Source organism: Ursus arctos, unplaced genomic scaffold, assembly GCF_023065955.2.
Source record: "Ursus arctos isolate Adak ecotype North America unplaced genomic scaffold, UrsArc2.0 scaffold_37, whole genome shotgun sequence".
Lineage (NCBI taxonomy): Eukaryota > Metazoa > Chordata > Mammalia > Carnivora > Ursidae > Ursus > Ursus arctos.
In genome coordinates, this window is record NW_026623053.1 from 12,026,786 (window position 1) to 12,044,358 (window position 17,573).

Here is a 17,573-nt window from a genome sequence, read left to right on the forward strand (position 1 = left end):
GAAAACATTTTGCATTTCTAACAAGTTTCCAGATGCTGTTGCTGCTGCTGGTTTGGAGCCACACTTTGAGAATTAAAGTATCTAGTAAACTTGAAATGCCTTGAAGCAACTGTTTGTGATAGCCATTGGCCAGGAGGGTGAGATTCTGAGCTTCTGACTTTTACATCTGAGTCCACTGAATTGATCAAATTTGAGATAATGATCCTTCAACATTCTCATAGATCTTTTATGATATTCAATTTGAATTGGTAGGAAATTGGGGAGGGAGTCAAGAATTTAGAATCAAATAGCTTTTTGGTTCTGGTGGCAGCTGTTGTCTGTTTTTGGGTGGGAGTTGGGGAAGAATTTCCTTTTTAATTATTTTTTCTATTTTTTATTGGCTGAATAACTGCTGTGTCATGTAAAGTACTTTAGAATACTTAACCTCTATGTTTAAATTCATGTTTTATAGGCAAGGCAGTAAATTTAGAAGAGACGTTTCAACAATAATGATGGAATTAGGGTTTCAAATTAAAAAAAAAACTAAAAGATTATGGATTAATAAAACCAATATCTGGAATAGTGCCTTAGATGGATTCAGAAATCAACACTTTAATCCTTCATATACAATTGAAATAGCATATGTCAGTGAAAATGATAATTTTGGAATAGAGCATCCTGGATCAAAGCAAGAATTCCTCAGTCTCTTAATGCAGCATCTTGAGAATTCACCAGTATTTGAAGGGTCCTTGTCAAAGAACTTGTCTCTAAATTCTCAAGGTAATTTTATTTATTATTGTATCTGCTGAATATACCATATGAAAGAGATAGCTGGTTAGAATTAATATTCAGTCCATGTGGTTGAAATGTGTAGTTCACTTTGTTAGTAAAATACTTATTGAATCACAGAAGAGTAGAGAGAGGGGAGCAATATTTTTACAATTTTTGTAGTGGAACTTTTTATTTAAGAATGGGCTTGATTTCTTTTAGCAATATCCTCCTTGGAGTGAATTTATAATAATTAAGTGTAACTTCTTAAAAATGTACTTTATGTTCATTTTAATTTCATTTGACTAGAGTGACCAAGTGGAGTGGATGATTATTTGAGCCCTTCTTGTTCACATCGTTGGAATTTGCAGATAGGATGTTTCTTCACAACCTAGGATTTTTATCACATAATTTTCTGGTCCACATCTAACGGATTTTTTAATGTACTTTTGCTTTCAAGAACTTTTCATGCACATTTATGTATATGATACTTTTCTGTCTTGTGATGATGAGTTAAAACATGCATTTCAGAAGAGTGATTCATTCTAGCATTCTCTTTTAGGAGATTTTATACCACTTTTGCTATAATAGGAAATTCAAAAAAGTGAGAAGATTTATTTCATTCCTTTTGAATTTTCTCCTGTATATTCCCTAGAACTTCTTTACTGTTGCCTGAAGCATCATTAAAATAATTGAGAAACTACCAAGGTTTATTTGTACTATGTATAGTACACACTGTTTAATTCTAAACTCCCTAAAAAACATAAAATCACTCCAAATAATCAGTAATGTTAACTCAAGACAGTTTTGGTACAGTGGATGAATGCATGAATTCACAAAATCTGAATTCAGTTTTGTACACATCTACTTCAGTTGCTTTATATCCTTAGATTAATTATGTAGCCTCTCTGGAATTCAATTAACAGATACAGAAACTGTGACAGCTAATATGTAGCATATAAGGTTATTGTTGAGATGTTATTATTAGTTCATATATTGATAATGTTACTTATTAATAATTTGTTCTTAACAATATTAAGAGAAATAAAGGAAAAATTTACATGATATATTTTTGATTTATCAAAGTAGTTAAAACATTTTACTTATTTTTAAGTTTTTATTTTAATTCAAGTTAACATACAGTATTATATTAGTTCCAGGTGTACAATATAGTAATTCAGCACTTCCATACATCACCCTATGCTCATCATGACAAGTACACTCCTTAATCACCATGACCTATTTCACCCATCCCTCTACCGTTCTCCCCTCGTAACCATCAGTTTGTTCTCTATAATTAAGAGTCTGTGTCTTGATTTGTGTGTGTCTGTCTCTCTTATTTTTTTTTCCCTTTGCTTGTCTGTTTTGTTTCTTAAATTCCACATATACATGAAACAATATGATATTTGTCTTTCTCTGACTGACTTATTTTGTTTAGTAGCTAAAACATTTTAAATGAAAATTTAAAAAAATATTGAAAGCTAAATGATGATAAGGTAAGAAAGATAGCATATACTCTTGGGAGTAAATTTGTGCCATTTTGGAAAATAATTTAGCCCTATTTATAAACAACCTTAAAAATGTTTCTATCCTTTGCACTACTAATAACATATATAGGAATCTGTACTAATCAAATAATCAAAGACGTATAAAAAAGAATATGGAAATAGATGTTGATTGTAATATTGTGTCTCATATAGTTGAAAATATAACTTAGCCAAGGTAGCTAGTAATAACGAGATGGTTTATATTGCAGCACATCTATAAATTAGTCTTAGTCATTAACTATGGATTTGAATAATTGTGTATAATATAGAAAAGTTTACAATATAGTAAGTAAAAAAAAGCAGAAGTCAAACTATTTGTCCGTACACTAATATACATACATCAGAGTGTGCACACTGGTTATTGCAATACAATTATATGTGATTTTTAGGGACGCCTGGGTGGCGCAGTCGTTAAGCGTCTGCCTTCGGCTCAGGGCGTGATCCCAGCGTTCTGGGATCGAGCCCCACATCAGGCTTCTCCGCTAGGAGCCTGCTTCTTCCTCTCCCACTCCCCCTGCTTGTGTTCCCTCTCTTGCTGGCTATCTCTCTCTGTCAAATAAATAAAATCTTGAAAAAAAAAAAAAGAATTATATGTGATTTTTATTAAAGATTTTCTGTGTTTACATTTTTTCTATTATAGGTTATTTTGTGTTCAGAAAAATATATTTAGGTGAGATCTATATTTTATACATGATTCTAGTTTCTGTGAATTATTTTACATTTATCTAAGTCTTGGTTTTTTGGGATTTTTAACTTACTGTTTATGTATTCATTATGTATGATGGTTATCTTATAATAATAAAATAATTACATTAGTTGTATTTTCATCTATATCTACAGCACTGAAAGAGAATCTTTACTATGAAGCTGGCAGAATCCTTGCCATTTCTTTGGTTCATGGTGGTCCTTCACCTGGTTTCTTTTCTAAAACCTTGTTTAACTGCCTTGTTTATGGACCAGAAAATACCCAGCCAATTTTAGATGATGTTTCAGACTTTGACGTGGCACAAATTTTAATCAGGGTAAGAAATACACTTGTTCGTTATAATACAGACTACGTTCTAGTTATATTTGAATGTAAATGATGGGTCTACAATAGAATAATACTCTTTGTGCAGTAGTCAAGAGGTCTCAATATTTCTGTTTACCAGCAGAGTTCACAAACAATTAAGAGATATATGTTAAGGTTGGACAGCTAGAGATCAAAGGGCCGGGTTTAATGTTGCTATAACCTGTTAGATAATGTCACTTTGGTCTGTGGTTTGTTAACACGTCTCAGAATTAGATGGATTTATCTACCCTGCCAGAGACAGTGTAAGGCAGGTTCCTTATTTTCTGCTAGAATGCAGATGAAAGTGCACTTTATATAGGCAGGTGGATCTGCAAAGAGGAAGGACTTGGCTTACCAGTCAAAAAACTTAGTCTAACTCCTACAGGGAGATAAGTGTGATAGGTGGAGAGAAGGACCAGGCTGAATTTCTTCTTTATGGAAACATGTAGGGAGATTCAATGTTTCTACCCAAAAATAGTTACCATTTATTAAGCCCCATACTACATATTATCTGTACAAACTCAATTTAGTTATCATAATGCCCTATAAGTATCATTGCCTACATGTTACTGATTTGGAAACTAACTGAGACAATGAAAGTCATCCAACTTTTTTTCCTTTAACCTCCTTCCTGCTTAAGCCTGCTCTAGCCATTGTCTCCATTAATAGGCAGCATAGTTTAATGGCTAAAAGCAAATGTTCAGAAGTCAGTTTTTAGTTTGAAATAACTGCTATAAGCTGTTTGACCTTGGGCATGTTAGTTAATCTTGTTAAACCTCAGTTTCAAAATCACAAAGTAAACAACATGGAAGTGTGTCCTTTTATTTGGCCCAAGATGTCTCATCCTAGTTTAAATTGATCCTTTAACTCAACTGATTTTTCCTTTTCTCCTCTTTACCAAAACATGCACTTTAGTATAACTTCATTGTCTCAGCTTCCTCTTTGCTACTCATTTCTTAACTTCTTAGAGTCAGGCTTCTATTCCCACAGGACATTCTTCCGAGTTAGCTAGCTTGTAGCTGATTCCAGGGATCTAATTCACCACGTGCAAAAGCCTTTCTTTCCTAAGTCCTCATCTCCTTTTGTAATCATCACTGTCTTTGAATTCATCTTTCCTGTTTTCTTTAATATTGCATTTCTTCCTACCCCTGAAACTTGGGTATTATTCTGTGTTATCCTAACAGTCCTCCCTCTGTACCTTTTGGAAAGCTTCTTCTTGCCCAAAACCTTTCTGAATGATTCCCAGACCTGTGTTTTTGAGCCACTATACTTTTATATCCAGATAGTGTCTGAGTCTTTCTAACACACTGAGCCGAACATGTTTAAGACACAACTGTTTTTTCCTCATAATTTTCCTCGTAATTTTTTTTTTTTTTTTGCCTGATTTTTCTTTTAAAAAGATTTCTTATTTCCATGCCTTTCTGGAGAAAGGGTCATTTTCATTCTCCCATATTCCATTCATCAGTGTGTGTCAAGTCATCTGTCTCTAAAAGTGGTTTATCTTCAGCATTTCCCTCTTATTTCTAATGTACTTACTATACCAAACTCAAATTATTTCTACTTTAGGGGCGCCTGGGTGGCACAGCGGTTGGGCGTCTGCCTTCGGCTCAGGGCGTGATCCCGGCGTGATGGGATCGAGCCCCACATCAGGCTCTTCTGCTATGAGCCTGCTTCTTCCTCTCCCACTGCCCCTGCTTGTGTTCCCTCTCTCGCTGGCTGTCTCTATCTCTGTCGAATAAATAAATAAAATCTTAAAAAAAAAAAAAAGGAATATCACTTAACTTTCTATTTAAAAAAAAATTATTTCTACTTTAAACAATTAGGATATTATTCCAATATTCAGGATGATTCTTTTAAAAGTATAGTTTCAACAACGTTGCTTTCTTCGTCAGGAATCTTCAGTGGCTTCTCATTGCCTATTGAACAAAGTTCAAGCTATTCATTAGGGTATTTAAGACTTCTAACTCTTCTCATGGCTTTATCTATTCCTGTTTCTGTGCCCCTATCCAGTGTTTGTTCATTTAGTCAACAAATAACTATGTACCTCATATTTTCATCACTGAAGATACAGTAGTGAACCATTTTAAATCCCTGCCTCCTTGAAATTTACATTTTAGAGGAAACACAGAAGATAAATAAATATATAATATACTGTTGTGTAGTAAAATGCATTGTAAAAATAGAAAGAATAAGAGAAAGGAGATAATGTTTGGGGTATAATAAGTTGGAGCTTAGGCTAAGCTTCTGTAACAGAGACCCCAACAGATATTTTATTTTTCTAAAATTTGTTATCTAGATTTTAGTGTAGGGATTGGCAGATTATCGCTCTAGGCCAAGTCTGTCCTGCTGCCTCTTTTGTAAATAAAGTTTTATTGGAACACACCCATACCCATTTCCCATTTGTTATGTGTCTATGACTGCTTTCACACTATAGTGGAAGAGTTGAGTAGTTGTGACAGACACCCTATGGCCCACAAAGCATAAGATGCTGTCTGGCCTTTCAGATGGCTTGTATTTTAGTGGTATGGTTATGATACACCAAGTTATCTAGGGAATTGGATTTTTTCCTCTCACTGTGTAATTACTTAGGATATCATCTTCATCTCCATGAAGCTTGCTTTTTTTTTTTTTTTTTTTTTATTAAAGATTTTATTTATTTATTTGACAGAGATAGAGACAGCCAGCGAGAGAGGGAACACAAGCAGGGGGAGTGGGAGAGGAAGAAGCAGGCTCATAGCAGAGGAGCCTGATGTGGGGCTCGATCCCGCAACGCCGGGATCACGCCCTGAGCCGAAGGCAGGCGCTTAACTGCTGTGCCACCCAGGCGCCCCATGAAGCTTGCTCTTAAGGGAGGAAATAGAAGTAGAGTTCAGGGAAGTTTGACACATTTTCACTCACATTCCTTTGGATAGCTTTTAGTCACATATAGCCACATTTAGCTGCAAGGGAAGTTGGCTATCAACTAAAACTCAGGGTGGTGGGTTTGGGAGCAAAGGTAATATTTACCCAACTATTAGCCTCTGACAGTGTGTGAAGGTAGTATTTTGAACAAGGGGCCAAAGAACTCCTGGGATTTCAGCAGAGGTCTGAAGTGAATGAGGGAAATCATATAAATCACTGGGAAATGAACTTTTGGGAAAGAAGAGATAAAAAGGAAATTTTGTATTCAGATGGACCATTGACTGCTTCCTATTTTTAATCTTTCTTTCCCTGTATAACTTTGTTGAAGAACTAACCTATGTAGAAGTGTCTGACACATAAATGGTCAAGTATTCTTAGTTTATACTGTTTCCTGAACTAGTCTTTTGATTCTATCCCTGTTTTAAGTCCCTCATTAAGTCTTAAAGGCCAGACAGCTGATATTCTTTCTCTTTCATGAAATCTCAGGTTATTTCTTGCCTCACTAGTGCTATGTGACTGTGCTATGTCAATTATTATCTCTTATGTAAATAATTTCCTGTATTAAAGTGGCAGTTTACCATAGGTGTCTTGAAGGCAGAAATTGACACTATTTATTAAACTGGATTGTCCTTTATTCTAGAAAAATAATTTTTTTTTAAAGATTTTATTTATTTATTTGAGAGGCAGCGAGAGAGGGAACACAAGCAGGGACAGTGGGAGAGGAAGAAGCAGGCTCCCAGCAGAGGAGCCTGATGCGGGGCTCGATCCCATAACGCCAGGATCATGCCCTGAGCTGAAGGCAGATGCTTAACTACTGAGCCACCCAGGCTCCCCTAGAAAAATAATTCTTGATATACTTTCACTCCATGCTGGTGTTCTCCAGAATTGAGTATAAAGTAATAAGTGTCATTTGAAATGTAAATATCATTCACAAGTAAATGGGTAAACTGGATGTATTTTCTTTTCATAGGTAAATACTGCAACAAATGTGGCTGACTTAAACTCAATAGTAAATGAATGCTATAACTACCTAGAGCTTATTGGGTGTCTAAGACTTATAACTTCATTAAGTGATAAATATATGTTGGCAAAAGACATACTAGTTTACCATGTAATTAAGAGAGTCCAAGCACCCTTTGAAAGGTAAGTTATTTATATGTGATTCTCTCAGATTTCATGTTTAAAGTGATATGAGATATATTTGATAAAAATTTAAGTGCTATTTTAAAATAATGCTTTAAACTAATGTCTAAAGGATGAATACCGTTCTAACCATTTTATACAGAGTTACGTAAATGTTTGATGCTTGGGTAGGAAAAGTAATCATTACCTCAACTTCTAATTATTTTTCTAAATCAAAAAATTTTAAAATTCTTAGCATGTAAGCCAACTATTCCATTTCCACTCATTCATTTAATAACTATTTATTGAGTACCTGCTGTCTGCTAGGTAATAGGTACTAAACATTCTTTGATTAACAAGGTAGATATGAGTCTTGATCATTAGCTCAGAGCAGTGGTCTTCAAACTCTTTGTTGTCGTAATCTGTAAAAGAAGTTTGGAAACTTATGGTTGTTCTCACATTTTTCTATTTGTTTTAATAATTTAAAATGTATATGAAAGTAAGCAGAATGGTACATCATGCAATTACCACACAGATCTAATAATTATCAGTCAACCTGTGGCCAGTCTTGTTCATCTAGCCTACCATGATTATTGACTCCAGGATTCTTTTCTTTCTTTCTTCTTGTTTTTAAAAAATATTTATTTATTTGAGAGAGAGAGAGCGAGCAAGTGCTCGTAGGGGGAGGGGCATAGGGATAGAATGCTCAAACAGACTCCCCGCTGAGCATGGAGCCCCATGTGGGGCTCAATCCCACAACCAATGAGATCATGACCTGAGCCGAAACCAAGAGTTGGACGCTTAACCGACTGAGCCACACAGGCGCCCTGACTCCAGGATTATTTTCAGGCAAATTCCGGACATAATACCATCTCAGAAGTGATCATTTTTTTAAAAAAATTTCAGTATCCTTAACCCATAGATTTAAATATATTTGACGTGTTCACAACCGTTATTAACCTTACTGGAGTTCTCGTTGTCTCCGTGTTTGGCCATTGGAAATGTTCTTATGTTTCTTTTGAGTTCTTTTGATGTTGACCTTAATGATCTTAATAGCTTTCGTGGTGTATGGTATATAGCAAGGTATTTCAGGCTCATTTTGTGCATTTTGGACTGAGGATCCTTGGTTTCCTTGAATGGGGAATGATATTTCCAAACTACAATCTGGATGTTAGGGATGCTTATTTTTGCCAAATTGGTCATTGTTTCTAAGCTTTTTCAGTGGACCCAAACTAGGACATATAGGGTTGGTTTGGTTTGGTTTTGGTTTCAGTTTTTTAAGGTAAAATACATCTTGAGTTTTACTGATACTTCGAATTCACTACTACAAGATTTTAAACTTTTTCTTTGTCCCATGTTGAGAATCTCGATTGTCAGCGTAGCAACACAGGAGAATTACATTATGAAATAATAACTGTCTTGATTTATTCCACATTTCATAAACAATAGTCTCAAGTAACATTACCAACATTATCACCAATAACATACTATTATTGAAAACAGGTTAACATTATTTTTCTAGAGCTGTGTAGTCAAATTACTGTATTTTAAAGACATTTGGAGTATTTATTGTGTCATTATACTATCAACTGTATATACATTTTATTTTCATTTTTTATTTCATTTTTAGTGATTTTTAAAAATTTCATTGTTTTTTTTTTAATTCTGTAAAATATTTGCATGGTTCCAAACTCAAATCTATAATGAAAGTATGTTGAAAGAACTCAGCTCTATGATACAAATTGCATTCAAAGAAGTATAGCTTTCATCCTTATCACATCCACTTTTCATCCCCTTATGAAGTCATCATTTTAGTGGCTTTTATTGTTTATCCTTCTATTTGTCAGTTTTGTAAATGATTGCAGATAAATATATGTGTGCATGTGTACTAATTTCTTTTATTAGATAAATAGTAACATACCATCCACCCTTTTTCCTAGTCATTTTTTTAAACTGGCAGTATATACTGGAGATCACTCCATAGTAGTAAATACTTCTGTTTTTAGAATCTATATCACATAGCCTTTTCCTTTGTGTGTGTGTTTTATAAAGACACTTGTCATTGGATTTTGGGCCAGCCCAAATAATCTAGATAGGCTGATCTCAAGATCTTTAATTATATCTGCATAGAATCTTTTTCCAAATAAGATCACATTCATAGGTTCCAGAGAATAGTATGTAGACTTATTGGCAGGGGTTGCGGGGCTAGGACTCCGTTTAGTCTGTCTCAGGATAAATGACAGTATTGGGGTTTATTTCTGGCACATGCCTAGTACTACAGCATGGAAAATGAACTTGGGAATTTGCACACCTGGTAAAACAGTTCCTCTTCAGGTGGTTTGTAATAGGGTGGTGAAGGAGTATATGGAGAAATGAGCAGATAAAAGGGATTTCAGACAAGGAAATTCATAGGACTTGGTAATATGAAATGAAAGAGGAAATACTTGAGGACTTTTAGATTCAACTATACTAATTTGATGGATAATGGAGGCATATATCAGCAATTATGGTTTAGATTTTAGTAGTAAGGTGATTAACTTTCTTTTGCACTTAATACGTTTGGGTGCTTGGAATATATGGTACCCATTAGCCTGTTGGATATATTTCTGAGCTAAAGATAATAGATTTTATTTTACATTTAATTTATTTTTTTAAGACAAAGCCAGATTTTATTTTTTAAGATTTTTATTTATTTGAGATCAAGTGAATGAGAGAGAGAGAGAGCACAAGTGGGGTGAGGAGCAGAGAGAGAAGCAGACTGCCTGCTACAGCAGGGGGAGCCTGATGTGGGCCTCAATCCCAGGGTTCCAGGATCATGACCTGAGCTGAAGGCAGACGCTTAACTGACTGAGCCACCCAGGCTCCCCAAAATAATAGATTTTATAGTGATGAGTGTATACCTGCTAAATACAGCCATGGGAGAGGACAAGGGAGAGGAGAAATTGGCCATGTTACAGATCTGTGAGGCACAAACAGCAACATTTAAGGCAAAGTAAAGAAAGAAGAAGCTTTGTAAGAGACTGAAAAGATCTGGCCAGAGAAATAAGGGAAACCAGAAGACTGATGCCTTAGAAGGAAATCATTCATAACTTAGGGCAGTTTTTCCTCAGGCATAGACAGGAGTGGAATAAAAGTGAATGGGAAATAGCAAATGAAAGCAGTGAATGTAGATAAAGTCTTTCAAGTAGGTTGCCTTAAAAGGAAAACATGGGATTGAATGATTTTTTTTTTTCCATTAAAATGGGAAAGATAAGCTCTGTGCTCTTGAGAAAGAGCCAGTAGAAGGGGAGATGAATCTGTAGCAGGGTACCTAAGGATGTGGGTAGGAGATCCAGAGCCACAGGTAGGGCTTAGTCAGATGGATAAAAATATACCTCCATTCTTTCCTAACTAGTGAGAATGTGCATTTAAAGTAATTTACTTGTTACTTGTATTTTGTTAATTATCCATTCATATTTTGCTAATTTCCTATTAAATTGTTCTTTTAGAAAAATGGTTTGTATTTTTTGTATATTAGAGAAATTAGTTTTCTGTCATACATATTCCCACTTTGTCTTTGTTAATTTCTTTTTAGCAGTACATAAGTTTAATTTTTTTGTGACTAAGATTTATTGCTCTTTTTCTTTGCAGTTCCTAGGAAACTTCATTTTAATATAGCTTTGTAGTGTAAAATACTTCACATGTCTACTTTTTTCCTCTTAAATTATTAGCATAATTTTATTTTTATTTTTTTGGTTTAATTTTAAAACTATTTTATAAAATCAAATAGTGTGGGCAGATAAAATTAATTTTATATTAATATACTTGCTTGTTATTGATTTAAAAGTATCATGTCATGTATATCTATATTATATATTTTTCCTCACATCTAAGAATATGTGATAGTAAATTAGCTAGAAATGTTCATTTGTAATTATAATACCAAACGTGTATGATTGTTGATTTATTGTTTATCTTCTCTTAAGTTTTAAGCAGGGTCTGAAAACTCTTGGTGTTTTGGAGAAAATTCAGACTTACCCAGAAGTCTTTTATAGCATCTTCTGTCATAAACCTGAGAATCTATCGGCAAAAATCCTTAGTGATCTTTTTACAGTACGCGCATTATCTGACGTACAGGCTTTGGGATTTTGGAACAGTTACTTACAGGCTGTTGAGGGTATGTGAATGTTCATTTTTATTTAACTGTCATAGAACATTTGTTTCAGTATATTAATTTATTTGAGTTTTGCCTTTTGGTAATAAGACTTTCTTGTCCCAACTCCACATTTACAAAATTTCAAAACAAGTGTATATGACTGAGTTCAAAGGGATGAAGAAAGATTACAGAGTAAATTTGAATTTTGCAATTTGTTTTCCTCCAGGTAGTTTGAGGTGATATGAGTGACTGCCACAGCATAGAATAATCTTAAAGCTAATTATTATGTATGTCATCTTTCTCAGTTTTAAGTTAAATATCATTGAGCATTAGCAATGTAAAATCATTCCATTTAATAGAGTGGGAAAGATTTAACCTTGAGTTGAAATTGTTTTTTAGCCAGGTTATTCAGTTGTTTTATACCGTTTAGTTTTCTTCTCTGAGTTTGATGAACTAGTGTATCAAATAGTGATGATCATGCCCCCTGAACCTCTTGGATTATATGATAATTTTATATTAGAGAAGACATTCAAATATATAATGAGTAGTTCAATTAAATGACTTTTTGAGTTATACTTTGAGGTTCAAGTAAACATTTATTGAGTGTACTATTTTCCTGTTACTGTGCTTGATCTGGTGACTTATTTTGCCCAAGATAGACAGATGTTAGAGTCTCTTAAATATTCCCTGTCTAGTTGGGAAAGAGTCTATGATGATAGTAATATATATAACACAGATTTTCTTTTTTGGTAAACTTTTCAGATGGTAAATCTGCAATAACAATGGAAGACATTCTTATTTTTGCAACTGGTTGCAGTTCCATTCCACCTGCGGGATTTAAACCCACTCCTTCAATTGAGTGCCTTCATATGGATTTTCCTGTTGGAAACAAGTGTAATAACTGTTTAGCTCTTCCAATCACCAATACGTATCAAGAATTTCAAGAAAATATGGACTTTGCCATAAGAAACACTCTAAGACTAGAAAAGGAAGAAAGTTCTCACTACATTGGACATTAAAATGTTTTGAACAAAGAAATGCTTCTTTGAAAGCTGCTATTGATACTTTTTGTTTCAGAAATCTGTCCATTATTTGAACAAACTTGTCAGCTTCTTGGCCCAATAAAATTTATATGAACATAAAGAAATGTTTTGGCCACTTAAGCAAAAAAATTTTTTGTTAACATGTACCAGTCAAAGTTGATGATATTTTTCTATTTTCGTAATATACATGCAACATAAACTTTAATATAAATAGTTTTAAAACAGCTGTACAGACTTTTTTCAAGTATAATAGCATGGTATATATATATATATATATATATAAACTTGTATTCACTGTTTCTGCAAAGTAGGATTGTCTATAGGATGTCACAATGATTTTTCTAGTTTTATGTAATTTTCAAATTATTTTATTTTAAAACATTAAATAGAAAAGCTAATTGATAAATCCTGTTATATAAATCAAAGGGCATATATTCTGGGATATGTGTTATAAGTATTTTTTCTAGGATGGCACTAAATTGGTTAAAAATGGTTTTAGATTACTGATTTATATTGAAACAGACCCACACTGCAATTAGATTATGCCTAATGGGAAGTATTATATGAAAAAGCAGAATTGCACAAGTATTCTAGAACCTATTGACGTTCTATAGTCTTAAGGACACTTCTGAGGTGGATAAAATATAGTTGAAAATACCTAAAAAAGTGTTTAAAGGCTAGGCTTTAATCATAGGATTTTTTTTTTTCCTCTGTATCCCATATGTGGTATGAAACCACATTATATCTAATCCAGAATCATTTGGGGTATGTCAATTATCTCTGTGGTTTACCATGTGATAGGTTTGACTCTTTGACAGTTATTTATTATCGAGTTGGTTGTATGATAGGTAAGCTGGTACCATTGCATTATACAGTTACCTTCTTTGCTCTTGAAAGATATCTGTTATTATATAAGCAGTGTAAAAATATGTGAGAAAGAAATAGAAATAGAATGAAAAACCCACTCTAATCTCGCTATGGAGAATTAACTACTGTGTTTCATTGTATCGTACTATAAACTATTTACCTTTCCTTTTAAACTTTATTAATATTACTAAAAGTCAAAGAATACCTAAAAGTGACAAGAAATCATGTAAAAACAATTTGAAGGTATGTCCCCATTTTTATACTCTTGCAAAAGAAGTAAGTGGAAAAGTTTTATGTTCTTAATCTATTATCAAACATAAATGGGTTTTCCAACAAAGTAAATTTAAATTGGATGAGAGGTAAATCATTATGAGAGGTTGGTTTTAACCACATTTGTTTTGATATACAAAACAGGTATCAACTACCATCATATTCTCATCCTCCCCAAGACAACCTTAAATTATTGGTATTTCCAAAGAAAAACAACAGGATCGATTTGATACTGGTGATGTATCTCTTAATACCAAAGGAAAACTAAACATAATCCTAGTATAATTTTCTTTGTTACACTTACTGAAAGATCCAGCAAATTCAAGTTTCATTTTAACTTGAAGTTTTTAAGAACATTATACGAGGCATTTATTTGTCTTGTATTGAATTGTTAGATCATCAAAAGTAATTCAAGGATTAAGAATTTGAATATCTAATACAAACTTCAAATTTGCCATACAGCTTTTATTCCAAATGTGTTGATAAATTGGATATTTCTCAACTGTACCTAGTTTTTATAAAATTTAAAAAGCCATTAAACCAATAGAAACCAAAATATCTAATTAATGCTATTTTCTGGTCATTTGTAATTTTAACTTCTACAATGGTAATTAAAACTGATGAACTTTCACACAGTTTTTGGGTGGGGTGGGGTGGTGGAGAAGCCATGTGCTTGGGTTGACTATAAAAACAGTATTTCAGTTTTCATTTCATTATTTTATGTGTAAACAGGGCCTTTGGGATAATGTGTGATGTATATAATAATTTAGGATATTCACATTTTAAAGTGAAGCATATTCGTTGCAAAGCATTTTCTAGGTTTAAGGATGTTCTATTAGTTTGATTTTTAGGTTAGTCTGCATAGTCAAGGCATAGCAAAGAATCCTATAGGTTATTTATTTTCTGCAGTGTTACTATGTCACATGGTTGACATTGTGATGTTCTTTTTCTATTCATTGTTCTAGCCAGTACACAACTCTTACTGACGTTGATTTTTAAAAGTAATTATGCCATAAAGCCTTATAAATGTGTATTTGTATTTCTTAACTATTTCAATTGTCTAAATACCATATATTTCAAGTTTGTTTTCTATTGCTCTCAATATTGAGGAAAACCATAAATTCATCTATTGTACGTTTACTGTTAATAGTCTTTGATTAGTTTTAAATTCATTGTTTTAGACACTTTTTAAACCTTTTGGTATAGGAACTTCATCTGAAGACCTTTTATACAATTCTTTACTATTCTTGTACTTACTCATTTTAATGTTTTAGTATTTAAAGTTTCTTTAAAATATCGCATCAGAAACTGGGTTATGATTTTATACATTGTAATATTTAATTTCCATATTATGAATAAGCCATTATTTGGGTCAAGTAAAAGCCTTAATTTGATTACTAACCTGAGAATTCACTTTGGCTTCTACTTTATGCCAAACTTGTAATAATTTTTTCCCGAAATTTATGGAAACTATTGGAACTTTTGTACTCAATGCTGAATGCTAAGTAAAGGAGATTATAATAGGTAAGTTTTCTCCATGACTTTGCCTTTAGGATTTAGTCATTATAAGAAAATGATTAGAACAAAATTCTATTTATATGTAATTCTTTTATATAGGGGTTATCACATTCTTCACTGATAGTTTTACACTAAGCTATTAAACTAGTGTTTATGCTTTAAGAAATGCAACACAGAGTAGAAGAACACATTGAATAATGGATTACCTGAATATATATGTAGTTTAGAAAAATTTGGGTTGCTTTGAAAAGACCCAATTTTCAAGTTCTCATTTGATTGTTATTTTTTCCAGTTGCCAAACATATTCCAATACCTACTGTATGCCAGGTATTATGCTAGGTTATAGTTGATACGGCAGCCTATTCCCCCATCCCCTTTTTTTGACTTCAGATGTAACCAGAAAACATGATAACTTATAATGATGTTTCCTAAATAAATATGTTCATGTTACTAAATGTGAAGTGCTTATATGAACTAAGTTAAAAAACTTGTTAGGATTTATTGAGGTTAAGATTCTGACAATACTAAATAGATACAAGACCTTTTTCATATTTGAGAGATCCTGTAGGCAGTTGTTGGCTGACACCTGAGAACCTCTCTTGAATGAGACATCCTGAAGCATTCTGTGTTAAAACTATTCCCTAATGTAAAATAATAGTTTGCCAGAATAAATTATTTAAGCCAAAAATCTGGATAGGTAGAGCCAGTTAGTTAAAAGTCTACAGTATTAGGTTAACACTTCGAAGCCATAGTTTGATTCTTGCTTATTCTAAGAATGCATAACAAATTCTCAGTCTCAGCCTTACAGGGTCAATTTGTCTACTGCCACCATTTTGTGGGGTATATTTTTTTATACATTATTTTGCCCACCCTATGTGCACTCCTTGGTCAGGACAGTTTTTATCATTGCATATGTATATACTGTATATAAATGTTAAACATTGTCTTAATGTTTTATATTAATAGGACAGTCTTGGGAAGAAGTCTATGATAGAACTGAAATGGTTAGCTTATAGATTTGCATTTGAAAGTGAAAGTACCCAAATGAACAAGATTGGGCTCTCAGATATTGGAAGATAGTGAAGTGTATGTTTTACATTCTATGAAGACAAACAATTTAGAACTTTCCCCTAGGGCAGGAATTGTCATTTCTGTTTAATTATAGTACACCTAGATCATTGGTGATTCCTTCAAAATATTCCTTCAAAATAACAATAAAACTATTCCAACAGTAATTTCTTAGTGAATATGCCAATTAGCTGTAAAAATGAGAGATGATGCAATTCTTAAAGGTAAAGAATGTCGGTTCATAACCTTTTATCAACCGATGATTTTTCCCACCCACCAGCCCTCGGTAGCCACGACTGGTTTGTTTCCATGAATTGGGCTTTTTTTTTTTTTTTTTTTTAGATTCCACATATGGTTCATTCGATGTGACTTTTCAGCTGTATGATGAATAGGGTATGAGACCTACCTAATATATATGGTGACTACAGTTGATAACTATTGTATAATTGAAATTTGCTGAGTAGATTTTAAATGTTTTCACCAAAATAAACGAAGATAAATATGTGAGGTAATGGATGTGATAACTAGAAGGGGGGAATCATTTCACAGTGTTAAATCATAAGGATGTAAACTTTACTTTCCAAATTTTGTCAGTTATACCTCGATAAAGTCGAAAAATAATTACACAAAAATATAATCAGTTATCAATAGCGAATACGTTTTGTCATCACACGGCTTCAGGCGTATATTAAAATACCAGCTCTGTCCACTAACCTCCCCCACCCGTTATGTGATCTTGCAGTTACTTAAAAGGAAGGGAGGAGGATACTAATTTGCCATTTCGTACCTTCCTAGCGTCTGTGTTCATGTAGGCAAAACAACACCATAAAACTAGATCATTTTGCCTAACAGATGAGATTGAGAAATCTGCCAGATTAGAGCAGTGCTCCAAAACTGCCTGTTTCCCTGAAAAAGGGGACAAAGGGGAGACCTCTGCTGCACTTGGAAACAGAGAAAGGAGCTAGCATTTAAACGCCTACTTTGTTCCTGGAGCTTCATTTACTCTAGTCCAGTGATCCTTAAACCCCTAGAGCATTCTCCACATTTAAGAGATCTGAAAACGACCAATTTAGTATTTAATCACTAACAACCACGCTCCTCCCTAAAAGTTCAATTTAAAGCAGCTAGCATTTGAGAAGCTGTGGCTTGATTAGGTAGGATAAAAATGCCTACTAAGTCACAGCTGAAAAGTAAACACTACCGGGCGATCAGGTATTATCTCCCCGGGTCTCCCAGTTCCGAGGAAAGATGAAGGAGGCGGGATCCAGCCCCCAAGATCCTCCCTCGGCCCCGCCCCTTAGGGC

At 33.6% G+C, this 17,573-nt stretch overlaps 1 protein-coding gene across 2 annotated transcripts in view; it reads left to right on the forward strand.

The window, feature by feature from the left end:
* Positions 1–12,650, forward strand: part of G2E3 (G2/M-phase specific E3 ubiquitin protein ligase) — a 53,324-nt gene extending 40,674 nt beyond the window's left edge. For both annotated transcript variants that reach the window (XM_026513537.4, XM_026513538.4), the window contains 5 exons: positions 452–759; positions 3,135–3,316; positions 7,217–7,389; positions 11,334–11,524; positions 12,266–12,650. In XM_026513537.4, the coding sequence (XP_026369322.1) occupies positions 452–759; positions 3,135–3,316; positions 7,217–7,389; positions 11,334–11,524; positions 12,266–12,522 (1,111 nt within the window). In that variant the 3' untranslated portion in view covers positions 12,523–12,650. The remainder of the gene's footprint in view (positions 1–451; positions 760–3,134; positions 3,317–7,216; positions 7,390–11,333; positions 11,525–12,265) is intronic.
* Positions 12,651–17,573: the final 4,923 nt, after the last annotated feature.